This window comes from Sceloporus occidentalis, unplaced genomic scaffold, assembly GCF_023333645.1.
Source record: "Sceloporus occidentalis isolate IW3139 unplaced genomic scaffold, rSceOcc1.0.p SCAF_44, whole genome shotgun sequence".
Lineage (NCBI taxonomy): Eukaryota > Metazoa > Chordata > Lepidosauria > Squamata > Phrynosomatidae > Sceloporus > Sceloporus occidentalis.
In genome coordinates, this window is record NW_028317024.1 from 7935811 (window position 1) to 7954683 (window position 18873).

At 41.8% G+C, this 18873-nt stretch overlaps 1 protein-coding gene across 1 annotated transcript; it reads left to right on the forward strand.

Annotated features, from left to right (window-relative positions):
* The first annotated feature begins 1765 nt into the window (after positions 1-1765).
* Positions 1766-11086, forward strand: LOC149289637 (mitochondrial inner membrane scaffold 1-like). Its single transcript, XM_089490434.1, has 3 exons — positions 1766-2172; positions 6154-6265; positions 10817-11086. The coding sequence occupies exons 1-3, from the start codon at positions 1766-1768 to the stop codon at positions 11084-11086; spliced, it is 789 nt and encodes a 262-aa protein (XP_089346560.1).
* The last annotated feature ends 7787 nt before the right edge of the window (positions 11087-18873 follow it).

An 18873-nucleotide genomic window follows, 5' to 3' on the forward strand; every position in this document is an offset into this window, starting at 1 on the left:
AAACAGACCTCTGCATGCAGCATTAAGCAGTGCCAGCCCTGGATCGGACATTTAGTAGAGAGGTGGGGAAAGGAGGTAAATGCATTTGGGGTGTTCTGCAAAGTCCCCTCATGCACTTGAAAAATTGACTACACGAAAATTTTAAGGGACCACACCTGCGATATGCATGAAACTGCATATAATGGCTGGAGTGACCTTTTAATGCCTTTGAACCAACATGTGGTAATTAATTGGGATACATATATCTGTATTAAGTCTTTGGAAAAGGCGTTTTGCTATAAAAGTGTCATATACGTGGATAGTGACCACTCACCAAATGTTCTTCCCCACAGACTTTGTTGTAGCCCTTGTACAAGGAAAAGCAGCTTCCTGTAAAAGAAAGTATTTTGCTATATCCAAAGAAAGCAGCAGTGTTAGATTCCCTATTGGTGACAGCCTAGGACCTTGAGCCTCAAGGCGAGGGAACAGCTGCAGATTTCAATTTGAGGTGTCCCTGTACAGAAATACAATTTTTCATGATTTCGTATCTTGCAACGTCCTGTCAAAGAATACGCAGAAGAACAATGGAGCCGAGAAACATACCACTTCCCTGAAACACTGCAGAACTGTTTGGGTGCGCTCCGATCCATGATTCAGCATGCTAGCTTATTTAGGTGCAGCAGCACAGACAGGTTTAAAGATCCCTAGTTATATATTTATATCAATAGACAAACGTGTAGAGATGTGTTTTCTGAATTTTTTTATTTTTTTGCGTGTAATCCACAGGTCTTTGATTTTATTGTGGACAGCCAGACGAAATTAGCAGTATGTTAGTCCAGTCAACTACAACTTTGTGACCACAGCAGAGGGCGCTTGTCTGTTTACTGATCTTCTGACTGCCTTGTTATCTCTGCGTGGAAAAGGTACAGCAGCACTTTCTGGAACAGATTATGAACATGATCTACACTGAGGTGTAGAGTTTTAAATACCGTATTTGCTCGATTATAAGACCCTGATTATTAGACGACCCCCCAAATCTGAATATTAAGTTAGGAAAACAGCGTGAATATAAGACGACCCTATAGGAAAAAAGTTTTACCAGTAAATGTTAATTCATCTCAACTATTTTTTTAATATAAGCTATGATTGAGAAAAATATTTTGGTTTTATTTCCTTCTATTTTCCAACCTGCCCCCCCAGTTATGCACATCTGCCCCAGAAATGCCTTATACCCCCTATATGCCACTGTGCCCCATGATATGCCTTTTAACCCTCTAAATGCCACTGTGCCCCATGATATGCCTTTTAACCCTGTATGCCACTCTGCCTCCAGAAATGCCTTATACCCCAACTTACCGGTGCTTCTGACTCCCCTGTCATGTAGCCGGGGCAGCGTGTAGATGTCTACGCGATTCGAGTAGACAACTTAGGCTGCAGCCGGAAGGAGGTGTGGCTAGCAGTGGGGTTGTCTGCGTCCATCGCGCAGACCTTCCCCGGCTATCAGAGTTCCCCCAGCTGCGGGGGATCTGGATCTTAGTCGTCTCATAGTCAGACCTATTTGAGGTCTGGTTATAAGACGACCCCGATTATAAGACGAGGGGTATTTTTCAGAGCATTTGCTCTGAAAAAAACCTCGTCTTATAATCGAGCAAATACGGTAGTAACCTAATATCGTGTGTATCAATGTGTGTGATAAGATATGGCATTAGTGTGATTTATTATAGTCTTTTATACTGAATAATAGACCATCTGAATTTATTTTTTAAATCACAGGTATACTGTCAGTATGCATGCGCTCAGGACTTTGCTTTTGAGATCAAATGCCAAAAGTGCTTTTCGTTTACCCACTTCATCCCTTCAACTGTGTACACAACAGCCTCCCCTGGCCCCTAAATTCGGATGTCAAGTGTTAAGCGCACATGGACAACACAGGCATTGGCTTCATTCACCACCAGGACAAAATGTGTCACAAGATAAAACATCTCAAACCCCATCTGTTGAAGGTGAGAACCCATATAAAAGTGAAGGAAATCAACCAGCTACCGCTTCGGACTCGGATCCATTTCAAGACAAGTCCATCGGTCTATTTCACAGGTTTAAAAAGACTTTTAAACAGCATGGAAAAGTCCTAATTCCTGTCCATCTGGTGACATCCAGCATTTGGTTTGGATCCTTTTACTATGCAGCCATGAAGTAAGTTTATATATTCATTAAAAGAAATGTGTATTTTTTTTTGTTAATTTTTTTCCTTGCCCTACCTCAGACAGGAATCAATCATCTCATATTTTTCATTCTTTCTGGGGTCCTCCGTCGTAGACCCTTATACTAATTGCATGTGTCAGAATAACTTGTTTCCTTGCCCAGGCTGTCCAATGCAGGAGCAAAGCAATAAGGCACTTCCCTATGCTTACTGAACATTTTTTGTTTTGTTTTTACAACATTGAGGGGTTGTTTTATCAGGGAGTTCTCCATCTCCAAACCATATCCTTCTTTTTCTCTGTGCTGTTCCCCAGCACTCTTTTGTGATGTAAGATTGCTTGAGCACATGTACGAAAGGATTATGTGATGTTGAAAGGGATCGTCTGAAAGCTAAAGTAGAATGGAAGCGATAGTGACTTCCAGTGGTGTCTGTAACACAAGACAAAGGAGCAGCTGCTTTGGGCCTAGGCTTATGTTAGGAGCTCGTGGCAGCTGTCCCTTGGGACCACTCAACATCCACTATATTCTAGAGATGAAGGTCTGGACCAGACTGAAAATACTAAAGAATACAGCAGCAGTAGTTAGATTGCCATGTATTACTTATGTGACACGTGGAGCCTCTCTTATGCAGCACATAACGATAAGATACCTATAAGAAAGCATTGTTTTATGGCAAGGCTAGTTTCAAGTTCTACCCTTTTCTCTGGTACTCCGAATGCTGAACCTCTCGCTTATCCGCCACGAAGGCCTCCCCTTCAAGAAACATCAGCCAATACTAGAGGGTAAAATCAGAAACTGGAAACACACCGGAATTTAAAACGGTACAAGGGGGTCATTTACATACGATAGTAACAGCCAAACATATACAGTTCTCTTTGGTACACTGCTCGGTATTTGCACTGAGCCCACCTAAGCCCACCAGGGGGTCGCTATTGTAGTCTGTGAGGAAGATGGTAAACATGGCGGTTCCCTGACTTTTGAAACGGCTGGATATCAGTTCTTGGTGCAAATACTGGCCATAGAGGTCACTGTCCTGTAAGTCCTGACCCGATGGAGAGTAAAACGCCACACATAAAGCCCCCTCCAAAAATGCAGGTACCCCAAGTCTGTGTCTAAACTCCACCGTCTTTAGAGTCTTTGGTAATTAGGGAAACGTGGCAATCTGTAACAGGGGAAAGAAGTCTTCCCAACGGATCACTTATACCCATCTCCCAAAAAACAGAACCCCTTCCAAGGCCAGGGCACATAGTCCTGTAGAGGGGAGGCTGCTCTCCCAGGGTACGGAGGCTTCCGTGACCGTTTATATTACCAAATTAAATCTGAAACTGCCTTCTCTGAGACCAGTATAGCAATGTTTTCTGATCTAGGGGTATCCTTTTACTCACCAGTAAAAAAAGTGCATCCCAATCGTCTAGAAAGTCTCATAATTTTAGGGCTGCTGTGAACTCTGGTATTTACTCAAATGCACACAGGCTCTACAAGACTACCCAATTTTGGGACAACTTAACAGGCTGAGTACAGCATTTGCTGCCCCATCTAGCTTGCCCTAGAAATAATTTCACTATTAACTCTTGTGGCAAACCCTCTCATCCACCCTAGATTTCAGCTCCTGCGCGGAATTCCAATTGGAGCCAGTAGAGTGAAAACATTAGGTACGGAGTGCTCAGAGACATTTGGTAAATGCAGCAGTTTTTATATAAATAGCTATGTAATTGGTAAATTATGGTCAGCTTCCAGGCAACTGTGGAAAGGACTTCAACAAGAATATTGGTAACTAACAATATTTAAACCCCTCCACAAGTTTGTATGCGCTATATTTCAACATCAAAACCAGCTTTCGTAAAATCCCTTTCATTCCCTAACCAAGTAGCAGTGAACCTTTACTGCGTGATTGGAGTGAGTACCAGTTTGTTCCGTGAGCAGGGAAGCGGATGTAATCTATCAGAGTCCTAGACAGAAGCAACAGTGTCATACTATAGGCCCCCGTGGGCCACAACCAGGACAGATTTTCTGGATATTCCAGCATGAGAACAAATGGTTGGAACTGATTTAAATTCATTACATTCAAAAGCAGTTATTTACCTAAATCCTGGTCCTGGTAAAGTTCAACACGCTGTGTGGCGCAAATGCAGGCGGTATCTAAGAAAGCTAAAATTCATTCTCTGTTGTTGGTTTCCTATGATGCTTCCCATTTGAAAAATATGCAAACTATATTTACCATTCTAACTCTCAAAGGGATCAAGGGTACATAATGCATAGGAAAATGACACTGTAGTTATTTTCCCTTTGTTTCGTAATCTTAAAACAAAATTGTCATTGTTTTGGTAAACAATGACCTACGTGGGCTACACTCGTCGCCGGCAGCTTCCAGTTCTCAGCCTAGGTCCCTGACATCAGAGCGTATTATAGAACAAGTGTTTGTTTTAGTTACTCCTCTACCAGCTGGCGTTCTTGCCCTTCCTAACAGTTACTGATCCCAAATGTCAGTCTAAACTTAGCGTGCTCCTTTGCATTATGATTTCCTAGCTATTAAAATAATGTGCCAGGCATAGCACAATGTAGTATTCTGCCACTTTATACCCAAACAATCCTCATCTAGTTAGTGGAACAACTTTTAATAAAGTGTCTGCTTTCCTGGTAATGTTTAGCCATTAGGCTTTGTATACAACCCAATATGAAGAATTCTAACTGTACTAAAACACAGTCTACAAATACACTGTATTTATGTGGCATTAAGAAGAAAACTTTTTTTTTTATTTCCCCCCGAATAATGGCCATTTATCTGCAGCCATGGAGGCTGCCGTTATAGGCAGTCATGTGATATTTTGAGTGTATCTTCTGCAGAGAGAGGGCTTGGCTGGCCCTGTATAATGCATAGTTAAATCTCCTCACACATTGAATGATACATGAGGAGCAAAGCCCTTCGCTATGGAGAAACATGCTAGTGTTGGCCCCCTTATGAGTTGAGAGTTGTGGATCATAAATCCACAACTCTCCTGACAAGTCTCCATTTAGTTAACTCCAATATTATTAAAACTGATGTAATATTACTACTTAAAATGATGGGAGCCCCATTTTAGAGCACTGCTATAAAGTTCCCTCATATAGCACCTGTACAAATTCATCTATAGCCCTGTTGTCTAATGAAACAGAGTTTAATAGACCGGTATGACTATGAAGGGGTTGTTTTTAATTATGCTAACTAATGCTTAGACTGAGAGTATTTTCTGCAATCCATGTTTTTTTCTTATTTTCCATTCTGTTTATGACCGCAGAGCAATGCCTGCTGATCATACTGTGTCCCGCTGTGTTTGAATAAGTTCATTGAGAGCAAATGGACTTCTTAAATACTGTTCTTTTTCCTACAGCAACCTACAAATGTAACATTCAAAGAAAGATCTACAAAAAACCCTCTTTTCTAATGTATGTGTTATGCCCTCACAACGGCATATTACGGTTGAGTATTTTTTTTGAAGAATAATCTGAAGTTCCAGCAGAGGGCGCTCTCTGGCCACTAGTAATGTTCAGGCGTGACGCGCACATAGCACATGTTAGAATAGATGCTGTTGTGTTAAGTAAAATCCAGTAAATATTTAACTTAGTTTTAATTACTGACTCTTTATATACCGTTTGGTAAGACCACAGCTTGATGATTCAGGACAATTTTGGACACAAGCTAAAATTAAGACCCCATGGAACCGGAAAATCTTCCAAGACAACCAACTGAATTAAACCAATAGAAGATATTGGCTATGTATTCAAAGATAATTCAAAGACCATCCAGGGGATTTGTTTAGTTCATAAACCTTAACAGACAACATGCAGACATTCTCTAAGGTTACTACACACACATATGCGCACACTCAGGATCAATGGCGCACGCGCTTCTACTTCTCCCACTCTCTGGTGACAATGTGGTGACTTTTGAAATGTTTTGTAGAGTACAAGAATCACCTTTGTTTATCTGTCTCACAGAGGCGTTAATGTAGTTCCATTCCTGGAGCTCATCGGTCTGCCGGATGTGATTGTAAACATTCTGAAGAATTCTCAAGGTGGAAATGCGCTAACAGCCTATGCTCTGTACAAGGTAATGCTTTAGAAGAAATAACTTTGTCTTTGTTCAGTTATAATGTGTTCCCGCTACCTTGCTATGTATTTAGTAGAGTAAGTGTATATTTAGTTGTCTGTAAAACTAGTTTTTACAGTTAAGCTCATCTACTACCTTTGTCTGGTTCTTTTATGTGCATTCTTACATGGCGGCAGCTAGCACTTTGGGAAAGAGTTTTTACCAAGCTCTGTTGGTACTTACCATTGAAACATTCAAAGGTGGGATAACCCTTAAACATTGCATGGTGACCCCCACCCATCAGCAATTACTGTAAGGTTTAATATTAAAACACATCTTTCTTGATAACCTAGTTCTGTCCTTCTTTGGCAGATATCTGCTTTACAAATGTACTGATCAAGTGATGGACCAATAAATAATGCATTTTTGCAGATTTGAATATTCTCTGTGTGTTTCCTTCTGTAAGAAGATCAACCTACCTCTTGTGTTTGCATATCATGAAAATAGGCAGTATCCATTCTCCCTCATGTGAGAGAGAAAGAGAGAACAATGGTTCAATGTTGATTAGACCTTATTTAAAACTTTGCTTTGGATAATGCCAGTTTTCATGATATACAAACAAACTTAAGAAGTAGGTTGATTTTCTTACTGAAGGAAACTGGCAGAGAATATTCACGCCTGCAAAAATTGATTATTTATTGGTCCATCCCTTGATCAGTATAACATTCGTAAAGCAGACATCCATCAAGGAACAGCGGAAACACCAAAGTGGGGGAATGAAACACTAGACATGTTTTGCACTTAACTGTGCTTAATCATTGCATGGTTATGCATGTTCTCATCAGCCTATGATGTATGATGTTATGTCATGAGCTACAGGTCAAACATGGACCTGAATGGCATGTCCAAAGTCCTCATTGTTTCTTACATTCATTAGTCATTATTACCAAAATACCACCATAGATTGATAGGCGTTTCAACTTGCAGATCTTGATTGTGTATATATCAAAACAATATTGGTATTATTGACATTTCACCAAAATAACCTTTAACATTTTCGTGTAAATTAGTGTATTGTATAAGACCTGGTACAAATGAATGCCATGATTGTTCCAAACACCAATATTGTTTTAAAACCAGATTACAGGTGTATGACCCATCTGATCCGGAGCAGACAATCTAGTTAGCCGCAGTAGGGTTAAACCCAAGCTCTAATAGTGTTGTCTTTTTCTTCCCCTGCTGTCTAGACCAGTAAGCAGGCTTTTCAGCTCTATGAAAGCCGCTTACTTCACAGTGCTTAATTTCAGAACATCCCCTTCTTGCTGAAAGCAAAAGTATTGAAAGTAATGATTAACTTTATACATACTAACTAGGTCACTCATTCTTCCGTACTGTTATTGTTTGAAAATAGTGACTTTACAATCACGGAGTTAGCATTCTGCGCGTCACGGGCAATAGTTCCACGTTTCAGCTGGCTTAGCTAGTTAATAGGGAAAAGAAAAAATGTCGGTGCGCTAAGCTAGTCTCAGGCTCAAATAATACAAATGTATAATATGAGGCCTACCAAACAGTGTGAGCATGCTGCAAATTAGCTAGTTAATACATAGATTTTTTTGTGCTAAATGTTTAGATACTTTTTGTATAAGACGCTGCCGCATTATTAATAGTCGGTGTTTAAACTGCAACAGCAGCGAAGACATTTTTTTCGGGCAGAAAACAATCATGTTGTTATGTACGTGTTAATCTCTACAGCTGGAACTTTAAGAGCAGCAAAAATAGCTTTGAATAAAATAAAGTGGTAACTAGGCTGCAGTGCCAGCACAACATGTCTGATATAATTATGACTAGATGATCCGAATGAATTCCCCAGTGGCACTGTGGAGAATCAGATACCGATGGGTGACTTAGTATTGCTATGAGCTGATGGCTGCAAAGTCTGCATTCACGGTCACAAATTCGGTTGATGCACTTAGCAGGCAGTCTTTGAGTCCCTTTCTAAATCTACTTCATGAATATTTTTAGCGTTTTTTGTTGGATGTTTATGTCTGTGTTTTTCACTGAATCTACCTCAGCTTAAACAGTCACCTATTGATAGGTGTAGTTCCAGAACACTGGAGGTTGGTAGTACTACTTCGCAAAAAGGTAGCAATAATTTGCACGTCAGTAGCTGGGAAATTAATGGAAACCGTGCTAAAGAAGTACATTGTTAAATATCTGGAAGAAATGGTTTGCATGATCAGAAGCCACCCAGGTTTACTACACTAACTTTATTTGACTTAGCAACTAAAACAATAGACCAGGGAGAAACAGTAGATAGAGGCCATTTAGATTTTCAGTAAGGCATTTGACACGGTTCCTCATAGAAGTCTGCAAATTAATTGCACTATTTAATGCACTATTGGATGTTGGGCTGCAATCAACGATTATTTTCATAATCGATTAGTTGGCCGATTCTTTTTTTGATTGGATAAAAACATGAATGTAAATGTTTTTGTTTATTTAAAATATCTGGCTGTTAAAAACAGCAGAATAAAAAAGAAACTGAGAAAAATGCATTTCTTGTTTTTATTTCCCAACCTGCCCCCCCAGTTATGCACATAGGCCTGAGCCCAGGCCTGCCGAATCCCCTCCCAGATATGCCACTCAGCCCTCCCAAAATATGCCTTATTCCCCCTATATGCCACTCTGCAAGCCCCCCCGACTTACCCCCCCCATGCTTCAGACTCCTTGGTGTCTAGTAGGGGCAGCTGGTGAACATCTGCGCAATGCACGTAGACAAACCTCTACTGCTGGCCAGCACTTTCGCTGGAGCTTCTATGACTGAGCACATGAAGGTAATGTGACCTTGTTCTATCATAGAAGCCCCGGCAGTAGCGGAGGTTGTCTGCGTGCATCGCACAGACGCCCACTGGCTGCCAGAGAAAACAGCCGGCAAACGTTGCGCAATGTGCACAGACAACCTCCGCCGCTGCTGGCCAGTGCTTCTATGGTGGAGCACCGGAAGATTATGTCATGCTGGTTCTCCATCACAGATGCTCGCCGGCTGTCAGAGAGGAGGATCCGTGTCCCCTGCAGCGCTGCGGGGTATCTGGATCTTAGTGTTAAAAAAGTTAAATGGATAAGGCAATGGTTGAGTGACAGGAGGCAGAATTAGTTAATGGTGTCTATTCAGTGGAAGGACCTGTTACTAGTGGGGTACCTCAAGGCTCTGTTTTGTAAGGTATGCATTTTTACAGATGATACAAAGGTCTGCAACCTAGACATTCCTGGTGGAACAACCCAATGGCAAGAGACTTAAGTAAATCAAAAGAATGGTTGAGAGTGTGGCAGGTACAGTTTGATATTGATAAATATGAAATAATGCACATAAAACCCCAATGTAGAATATAGCATTGAAGACACTATTCTGTCAGTTATAACAAAAGGGACTTATGAGTAACACTTTCTGCAGACAATGCTGCAATAAAGCATCAGACAAAGAAAGCAGGGTGCTCGGTTGTATAGCGAGAGGCATTAGTAGCGGGAAGAGGGAGCTCAGCTATAGTGTTGTGTACAGTTCTGGAGACATATTGGAGAGAGTTCAGAGGAGCACTACAAACATGTTAAGTGGTTTGCAGGATAAGAAAGACTAAAGGAGCTCATTGTGTATAGCTTGGAGAAAAGAAGAGAGGAGGAAGTATGATAGAAACAGTATAAACTTTGAGGGAGGGAAGTTTATTTCAGGGGAGAAATGTTAGAAAAAGTCTGAAACCTGGTGGTCAGAGATTTAAATGTAATGTAAGGACGTGTTACTTCCATCAGAAGTGATACAAGTCTAATACATTGAGTGAATACCAAGTTATCCTGAAACTAACACGAGACAGGTGACTGAGGAAGGTCTCAGTCTTCAGGAAAAACGGGCAGACAAGATGGGCCAAATGCTTCTTATCTGCCACAAACGTCTATGTATCTATGAAATGTATTGCATAGAATTTTGTCTGTGATGGGCAGGTAAGTAGTAGCCCGTGTGTGAAGTGATGTCTGATTATTCCTCCCTAGCAGCTAAGTGAGATACTAGTTTATCTTGATAACTAGGCATTTGTTGTAAAAGGCCAGGGAGAATGAATATGTCAGATGTAAGTGTCCATAATGCGGGGAGACGTTGACACATTTCTTGCTAAAGTGGCCTTAATTCCTCTTCATGTCTGTCATGCGTGAGTAATGTAACTGGCCCCTCACAGTTTATAAACTATGTGTTTGTATATACATACATATTTCTATATATGCATATACTAGTTTTGAAAAACTTAAGTGAAGTTTTTAATGCCTTTAAAGTATTTTCCTAAATTAAATGTGGCAGTTGTTATAGGTTTAGGTATAGATTTTCTCAAATTTTGCATTATAAAGAACATTTAAATAAACTTTAACCTCTTAATGACAAAGCCCGTACATGTACGGGCTCAAAATGCATTGTTTTCAATGGGTTTAGGGACCGCCCATTGTCCTTAAGGGGTTAAAATGCAGAAAGAAAATCTGAATGTGTACTTTTCTTGTTGATAATGTCTAAAATACTTATTTATGCTTGTCATCTAGATTGCTACACCAGCCCGATATACAGTAACATTAGGAGGAACATCCCTTAGTGTTAAGTACCTTCGGAAGTATGGTTACTTGTCCACACCCCCACTGGTAAAGGACTATTTACACAACCGCATGGAAGTCACAAAGGAACGTATCAGTGAGAAAATGGAGGAAACCAGGGACATCATTAGTGGGAAAATGGAAGAAACAAAGGATAAAATCACTGAGAAGCTCCAAGAAACCAAAGATAAAGTTTCTTTTAGAAAGAAAAAAGATGAATAAGTAATTCCTTTAAGAAGACGTTACAATTTTTTTTAACTTCTCCATCCAAATTGAACTAACAGTCTTGGGCACACGTTTTTTTTTTTTTTTCTGTTCCGCCAAGTAAATTTCTTTGCCTTGAACTTTTGTATTTTATAGGACACAAAGCACAAAAATGCATGTGCCTTTTCTGTGTGTTTACTGTTGGTTGTAATATTTAATGTTTTTCCTGAGCTATTAGTACAATATTGATGTTTCACAATTAAGTAAACCACACGGCTATGCTTCCTGGAAACAATTATTGTAGCTGGGTTTTTTTTAATAACTAAACACGTATTAAAGTGTGCAAAGTAAGTACTCGTTTGTATCAAATGCCTGATCAAACCACAATTGAGTTTATTCACTAAAGAGAGAGTTAACAGGAGAGTTGTGGTTGTGGCTCCCTTACTTCACTATAAAGGACAGACACTGATAAGTTTCATCAGTGGAAAGAGCCAAACTGGCTGTATAACGCATTATTTAATTGATGAGGAGACTGAAGAAATCTCACTGATTTAAGTGTCCATAATATAGGGCCAGCTGCTGTTCAGCAGAAGCTCACTAGAGTTGGACCATTAAAATGTATAGTAAAGTCAATGAGTTAACTCATGTCTACTGTCCCTTTAGTGAATAGATCCCATGATGCTACTCATGTCTACTGTCCCTTTAGTGAATAGATCCCATGATTCTACTGCTATGCTTTTGAAGATGAAGCATTGTGAAACAAATGTGTGCGTTAAAACATCTGTGACTGGTAAATCTGACGAGCCATGAAATGCTGGTGACTTAGGCCCTGCATTGTGAGGCTCCCCCAGTGGACCACTGGCTAAACAGCAATATCAGGGTCTTTCCACATCGCTCATAGATATTGCAAATAATCTTGTCTGATGATTGCTTAAAGTAAAATCTTGAATATAATGTAGTATTTTCCTGGCATACAGTGGCAGTACGAGTGGGTAATGTCCTTTCCTTAGGGACAAGCTGAATCTAAAGAAATAAAAACAATTAAATGCCCCGGAGCCCCTCCTCCTTACCCATAAAGCCGGGGCCAACCGGAGGAAGCCAGTTCTTTTCTTGTCCCTTTCAGGGACGGACAGGTTGAATCGTCGGTCCGGACAGGAGTCCGGCATCTTCAGTTGCTGGTGAGGCGCACGGGTTGCTGCCTGGGGGTTTCGTGAGCCTCCGATTGCTCCCCGGGTGGTGAGCAGAGAGAGGTCTTCCCTCCGTAGCGGTTCGCGTTACGGAGGATGTATTTTTGTCTTCCTTTTGTGTACTAGGAAGTGGGAGCATGCGCAGTCTGGTGGAACGCACGCCCGGGTGTCGTTGCGTTCCACTGAAGATCCGATCGCGCTACTGAGCATGCGCGAGTCGGATCTTCCGGAGGGCGGCAATTTTAAAAAATTGCAGATAAGCGCTTTGCCTGTCTGACTGCTGGAGCTTTCGTCAGTACAGTGCAGCCGTGTCACCAGCCCCCCCACACGGTTCAGAGGTGGTTAAGGTAAGATATTTCTTTATCTTGGCTTTTTCCTATCCTCTTCCCTCCTAAAAAAAATAAAAAAATGTTTCTTTTAATACGCTTTTTTTCTTTTTATCAGATGTCTAGTCCGGTCCCATCAGAGAATCCGGATAAGGATAAAAGACCTGCTTCCGCTCCCAAAAAAGCCACTTCCAAAGCTAAACATTTAACATGTTCTGAGTGTTCTACTCCACTGCCTGATGGCTGCAGAAAAAAATTGTGCAACGCCTGCTCTGCTGAACAGCTTGCTTCTGAGAAGTGTAAAGACCTGCAATCTTTCCTTGGGTGGTTTCAGGAAAATTTGGCTCAGACATTTGAGGCATTTCAATTCTCGGCAGCTCAAACTCAGGAGAAAGTCAAGATTGGTTCTACACACAATCAGACCTTTCCTCGGGTGAGATTTCCAGGTCCTCTAATTCATCATCAAGTGATAGTTCAGAGGATGAAATGGTTTTTCCCTCCCATGACCTCCGCAAGTTCACCAAAGAGGTGACTCGTATGCTCCTAGAAGATGATGTAGGAAGAGTTAAAGGTTTTCCTGTACTTCCTAAGGTGGATGACCTTATTGCCAGGGAATGGAAGCACCCTGGAAAGCGAGCTTTTATTTCAAAGCAATTAAGCAGATTTCGGATACGAAAAGAGCCTTACCTCAGGATAGAAGACCAAGGTGGAACCGCAGATATCCATATAGGAACCCGAGGCCCTTTTTCCAATCCACTAGATCTCAGAATTTTCGTGGGCCCTTTGGAGATAAGAAATTCCAAGACCGGACGAAAAGGCAGGACAAAAGAAAATTCTGACAAAGTAGGGGGTCGCCTTCGGCACTTCAGACTCTCCTGGGAACAGACCACCCAAAATCCGTGGATTCGTCGGATTGTTTCGGAGGGTTACAGGATAGAGTTTTTTCATTCCCCGGTCCACCAGTCCCTGATTTCGTCTTACCCCTTGGTAAAAAAGAATTTGACGCTTTTTTCAGAAAGCATGAAGCTTTTGGGAAAGGGAGTTATAGAAAAGGTTCCTGTTCACCAAAAATTCAAAGGAGTCTATTCCCGGTTGTTTCTAGTGCCGAAGCCGGATGGCTCCCTGCGTCCGGTTCTGGACCTAAAGTCTGTAAACCGCTGTATCCCCTACCAGCATTTTCGGATGGAGAGTATCACCTCAGTCACACAGGTGCTAAAGGAGGGAGATTTTATGGTCACCTTAGACCTGAAAGACGCATATCTTCATGTCCCGATAGCCGAGGCGTCCAGGAAGTTTCTGAGGTTTGCCTTGCGGGTCAATCAGAGGGTGCATCATTTTCAATTCAAGGCCCTTCCATTCGGTCTGGCATCAGCCCCAAGGGTTTTCACAAAGATCCTTTGTCCTTTGACAGCTCACCTCAGAGAACAGAATATTTCGATCATTCCTTACCTGGACGATTGGCTGATCATGGCGTCCTCCCTGGAGAAGCTTTTATTAGACCTTTCCACAACTATGAAGTTCCTGGAACAACACGGCTGGTTAATAAACAAGCAAAAATCTTGCCTCATTCCTGCTTCCAGGACTCTTTTCTTAGGGTTTTTGGTGGACTCAATGTCCCTTTGCGTTTATCTCCCGCGTTCCAAGCGGCTCAAGATAAAACAAGAGATCTCAACACTGCAAAGAGGTCCAACTTGCTCTGTCAGGAAGGCTATGAGCGTCCTGGGTCTGCTAACCGCTGCCATCCCGGCGGTACCTTGGGCAAGGTGTCAGCTTCGTCCCTTGCAGTGGCAGATTCTCTCAAACTGGTCCAAGCAAGAAGAAGATCTAGACACTTCCTTCGCAATAAGTGCCCAGGTCCTCTCCCAATTGAATTGGTGGAAACAGTCGTCCCATCTCGGCAGAGGGTTTTCTTTCCGACCCAGAAATTGGATAATTATCACCACAGATGCCTCCGGCCGAGGATGGGGAGCCCATTTGGGTTCCCTTTTTCGAAGGGGAGATTGGTCTCCAGTAGATGCTGTCCGCTCGTCAAATTTCCAAGAGCTAAAGGCAGTTCTTCAGGCTCTCCTGGCCTTCAGGCCCTTCATAGAGGGTCAGGCGGTAAAAATCCAATCAGACAACGCAACGGCCGTCGCATATCTCAACAAACAAGGTGGAACGCGGACACGGAGTCTTCAGATCCTGTGTGCAGTAATTATGGAGTGGTCCCAACTTCATTTGACGGATATTTCAGCAACCCATATCAGAGGCCGCTACAATTTAATCGCGGACGATTTAAGCAGGGCAAAATGGTCACAGACAGAATGGTCCTTGACCCCACAAACCACCTCCACTTTGGTGGCACGCTTCGGTCTCCCGGATGTGGATTTGATGGCGACTCGAAAAAACCACAAGGTCCCGGTGTTCGCGTCCCTCAACAGATGGGATTTGCCTCATTTTCTAGACGGTCTTTCCATGGTTTGGAATTTCCGGTTGGCCTACATCTTCCCGCCAGTGGCTTTGATTCCTCGCGTCCTTCTAAAAGTTCGCTACGACAAGGCCAGGGTCTTGGCCATCCTTCCGTACTGGCCCAACAGGAGTTGGTTTGTCCTCCTCAAGCAGTTGACCATCACCTATTGGGAGCTGCCAATTTCACCACAGCTACTGGAGAACATCAACCTTCGCCTGGAACTTCTTCAGGTGTTCCGTCTGACAGCCTGGCTGTTGCAAGGCTGATATTGAGTAACCAAGGTTTGGACGACGACATCTCAGACTTTTTGTTGACATCGGTCAGAAGTTCAACGTCCAGGATTTATTTTCGGGTGTGGACCAAGTTCCTCCTGTCGTGCTCCACCAGGCACCTTACGATTTTTCCTCCGTCCATCAACTCCGTCATTCATTTTTTACAGGAGGGTCTGTCTTTGGGCCTTAGTGTCTCGACCCTTAAAGGGCAAATCTCGGCCCTTAGTCATTTTTTTCTTTCTGATCTGGCCTCTCACATTCTTATTCGGCGCTTCTTTAAGGCCGCCACTATTCGACGTCCTCCTAGGAGGTCTTTGTTTCCATCATGGGATCTTTCCGTTGTGCTTCGGGCTTTATGTTCAGTGCCCTTCGAACCTCTGGAGGAAGTATCCATGAAGCTTCTCTCGCTGAAAACGGTTTTTCTTGTGGCTATTACCTCGGCTAGGAGAGTTGGGGAGATCCAGGCTCTGTCTTCCTCTCCGGAGTTCACAGTTTTTCATGATGATAAAGTTGTTCTACATGTTAAACCTTCGTTTCTCCCTAAAGTCATTTCCAGGACCAGTATTAGTCAGCCCTTGGTTCTTCCTACTTTTTTTCCGTGTCCTTCCTCTCCTGAGGAATTGGTTTGGCACACGTTAGACGTCAAAAGGGCTTTGGAGATTTATATTGCTCGGACCTCCTCCATCCGTTCCTCAGACCATCTTTTTGTCAAGTTTTTTGGGCGGTCTGCCGGTAGAGCGGCCTCCAAATCTTCTATTTCCAGATGGCTGGTGGACGCCATCCGTATGGCCTACCACTCCTCTGGTCTCACTCTACAATGGCCCATTAGGGCCCATTCCACAAGGGCCATGGCGGCCTCCTGGGCAGAAAAGGCTGCAGCTTCACCTGAGGACATTTGTAAGGCTGCTACCTGGTCCTCATTCTCCACCTTCATTCACCATTATCGGCTAGACATCTTCTCCTCCTCTGCGGCGGATTTTGGGTGTAAGGTGCTCCAGGCGGTGGTCTCCTGATATGTGCCCCCCCAGTTCTGGGATCTTGCTACATCCCACTCGTACTGCCACTGTATGCCAGGAAAAACGGAAATATTTTACTCACCGTAAATTCCTTTTTCCTTAATACAGTGGCAGTACTGGTTTCCCTCCCTTCTTATGATAGAATAAATTATTTTTTGGCAAGCAATATTGTGTCTGTCTTGTTACTTACTGGCTTCCTCCGGTCGGCGCCGGCTTTATGGGTAAGGAGGAGGGGCTCCGGGGCATTTAATTGTTTTTATTTCTTTAGATTCAGCTTGTCCCTAAGGAAAGGACATTACCCACTCGTACTGCCACTGTATTAAGGAAAAAGGAATTTACGGTGAGTAAAAAATTTCCGTTTTCCCTACTTTTGAACCCATAAAAACACTGGCTTTTTTTCTATAGCTTTGGGATCTCTATTCTGTTTTAGTTTTTTGTGGTGCTAAGTAGCAAGTGCCTCATCCTCTGCTGAACGAAGCCAAATGTTTTACAATGACCAGACAACTAAGCTTTCCAATTCTGTGCTAAAGACGTTTGAACACAACATAGAGGGACTCTCAGTTGAAGCAGTAACCACAGCAGCTGTATTGCAAATAAATGGAAAAGCAATGGGACAGTCCATGTAGAGCAATATGGAGAAACCAGATGACAAAGTATGAGGTGGATTGATGTATTGATTGACCCCTTGAGGATTTTCCTGGGTCAATGACTAGGGAGATTTCCATTGTTTTATGTTTTTTGGTTTTTTTTTGGCAATTAGAGCTTCTTTTTTGATACCACATACGTAACTGTGTTTTAGTATTAAAAATACATATAGATTCCACTACTTTCCTTTTCATTTTGGCAGTCTGCTGTGTGATGCTGTAAAACAATACCTCCATTTCCTTTCAGCAACATCTGCTGAGTTCAGTGATACCACCCATGCTTTTCAGCTTGAAACTTTGACATCTGGTCATCCTGGGCCATAGATTTTCGAAAACTAGACATCCCAGTCTAATGCGATGTCAGAACTGGATGCAAAAATTCCTCTACTCTATAGGTATAGGGCATAAAAACAGAAGTATAATTTTTAACTCCCAAATTAACAAACAGTAACCCACAATTTACTGATCAGACTAATCTGAGTCATGGCACAGGCTTTCAATGATTACATTAAAATAATAAAAAATATATATAGTACACACACACACACACGAGTAAGTGAAGCCCTTACTGGAATTACCAGCATTTATGTAAAAAATTGTCTTAAAATAGGATATTTTTATCTTAGTTATAATAATGAACAAACATTTTTCTTGTCCTTATTTAATACATCATTAAAACATTGTGGGTTGGAAAAGGCTAATTGGAGTCAAGAGTTAGCAAACCTGAAGTCCAATCAATAAACTGGGATTGGAGGGCAGCAACCCATGTGAAGCCCTACAATCAAATTGTTGTGCATAAAGCTGGAAATGTTTACAAAGTAATCTCAGAGTTTATGTATTTACCTGTCCACCGTTAGATAAATGATTTACAAATAGAGACAATTTAGTACTGTGGCTATTTTTCTTAGAAGAGGTAGCCCGCTACAGGCTGGAAGGAATCATTGGAACTGGTTAACATCTCTGTTCACGGGTCTACCATACTCAAAACATTGAACTGGCATGAAGTTCATTGCAGAGTACCACAGAGAATGCTGCTACTCTCCAATTTAACACTGCTGTCCACCTGTTTTTTGCGGATTTATGAAACTAAGGTTGATTTGTTCGGGATAAACACCCAGCGCTACATACCCACATGAAAACATAATCCGAATGGTAAAGTATAATGGAGAAGCATCATTTTTAGGGCTACTTTGCTGCCTTAGGTCCTGGACAGTTTGGCATGTCGGAGGTGACAATGAATTACCAAGTTTAGCAAGGTACCATAAAGGATAATATTGGGGATTCTGTCAAACTATGGGTCCATAAATTGCTTAGCCCACCCCTATGGCAAAGTACACCAACTTCGGTGAGTCCTACCTACTTTCTCTTATTGCAATTTAAATCTTTCTCTGGACACCATTCTCATGGCAGGAACGGGCTGCAACTCAATGATGGAAACATTGACATTAAAAGTACATTTTAAGATAGTGGATATAAAGTATGTGTAATTTCATAAAGTCCCCTGATTGAAATAATTTCAATAAATGCTGCATGGGGCTTTAGAGTAAACATTAAGGAAATACTAACCTTTGAAAATGCTGCAATGTATTGCTACAGATCAGTAACCAGAAAGCTGTTCTTGGAATCCCCTTAAAATCTATGATTTATTATTCAGACCATGTGGCAGCTAAGAAACCGCAAAATCTTTTGTTGCTAATAAAATCACATGGTTTAAGCAAAAACCGTGGAAAACCAAAAAGAATGGAACACATGAATGTTGGCTGTTTTAAAATGTGCATTTTAATTAAAATGTAAAATGATACACTTGAACATAACAATAAAGAGAGATGTGTAATACATTTTATCTGAATAAACTCTCATTAAGAAAGGAGTGTGAGAGAATTGGTTGTTTGGGATATAGAATGTGTAATG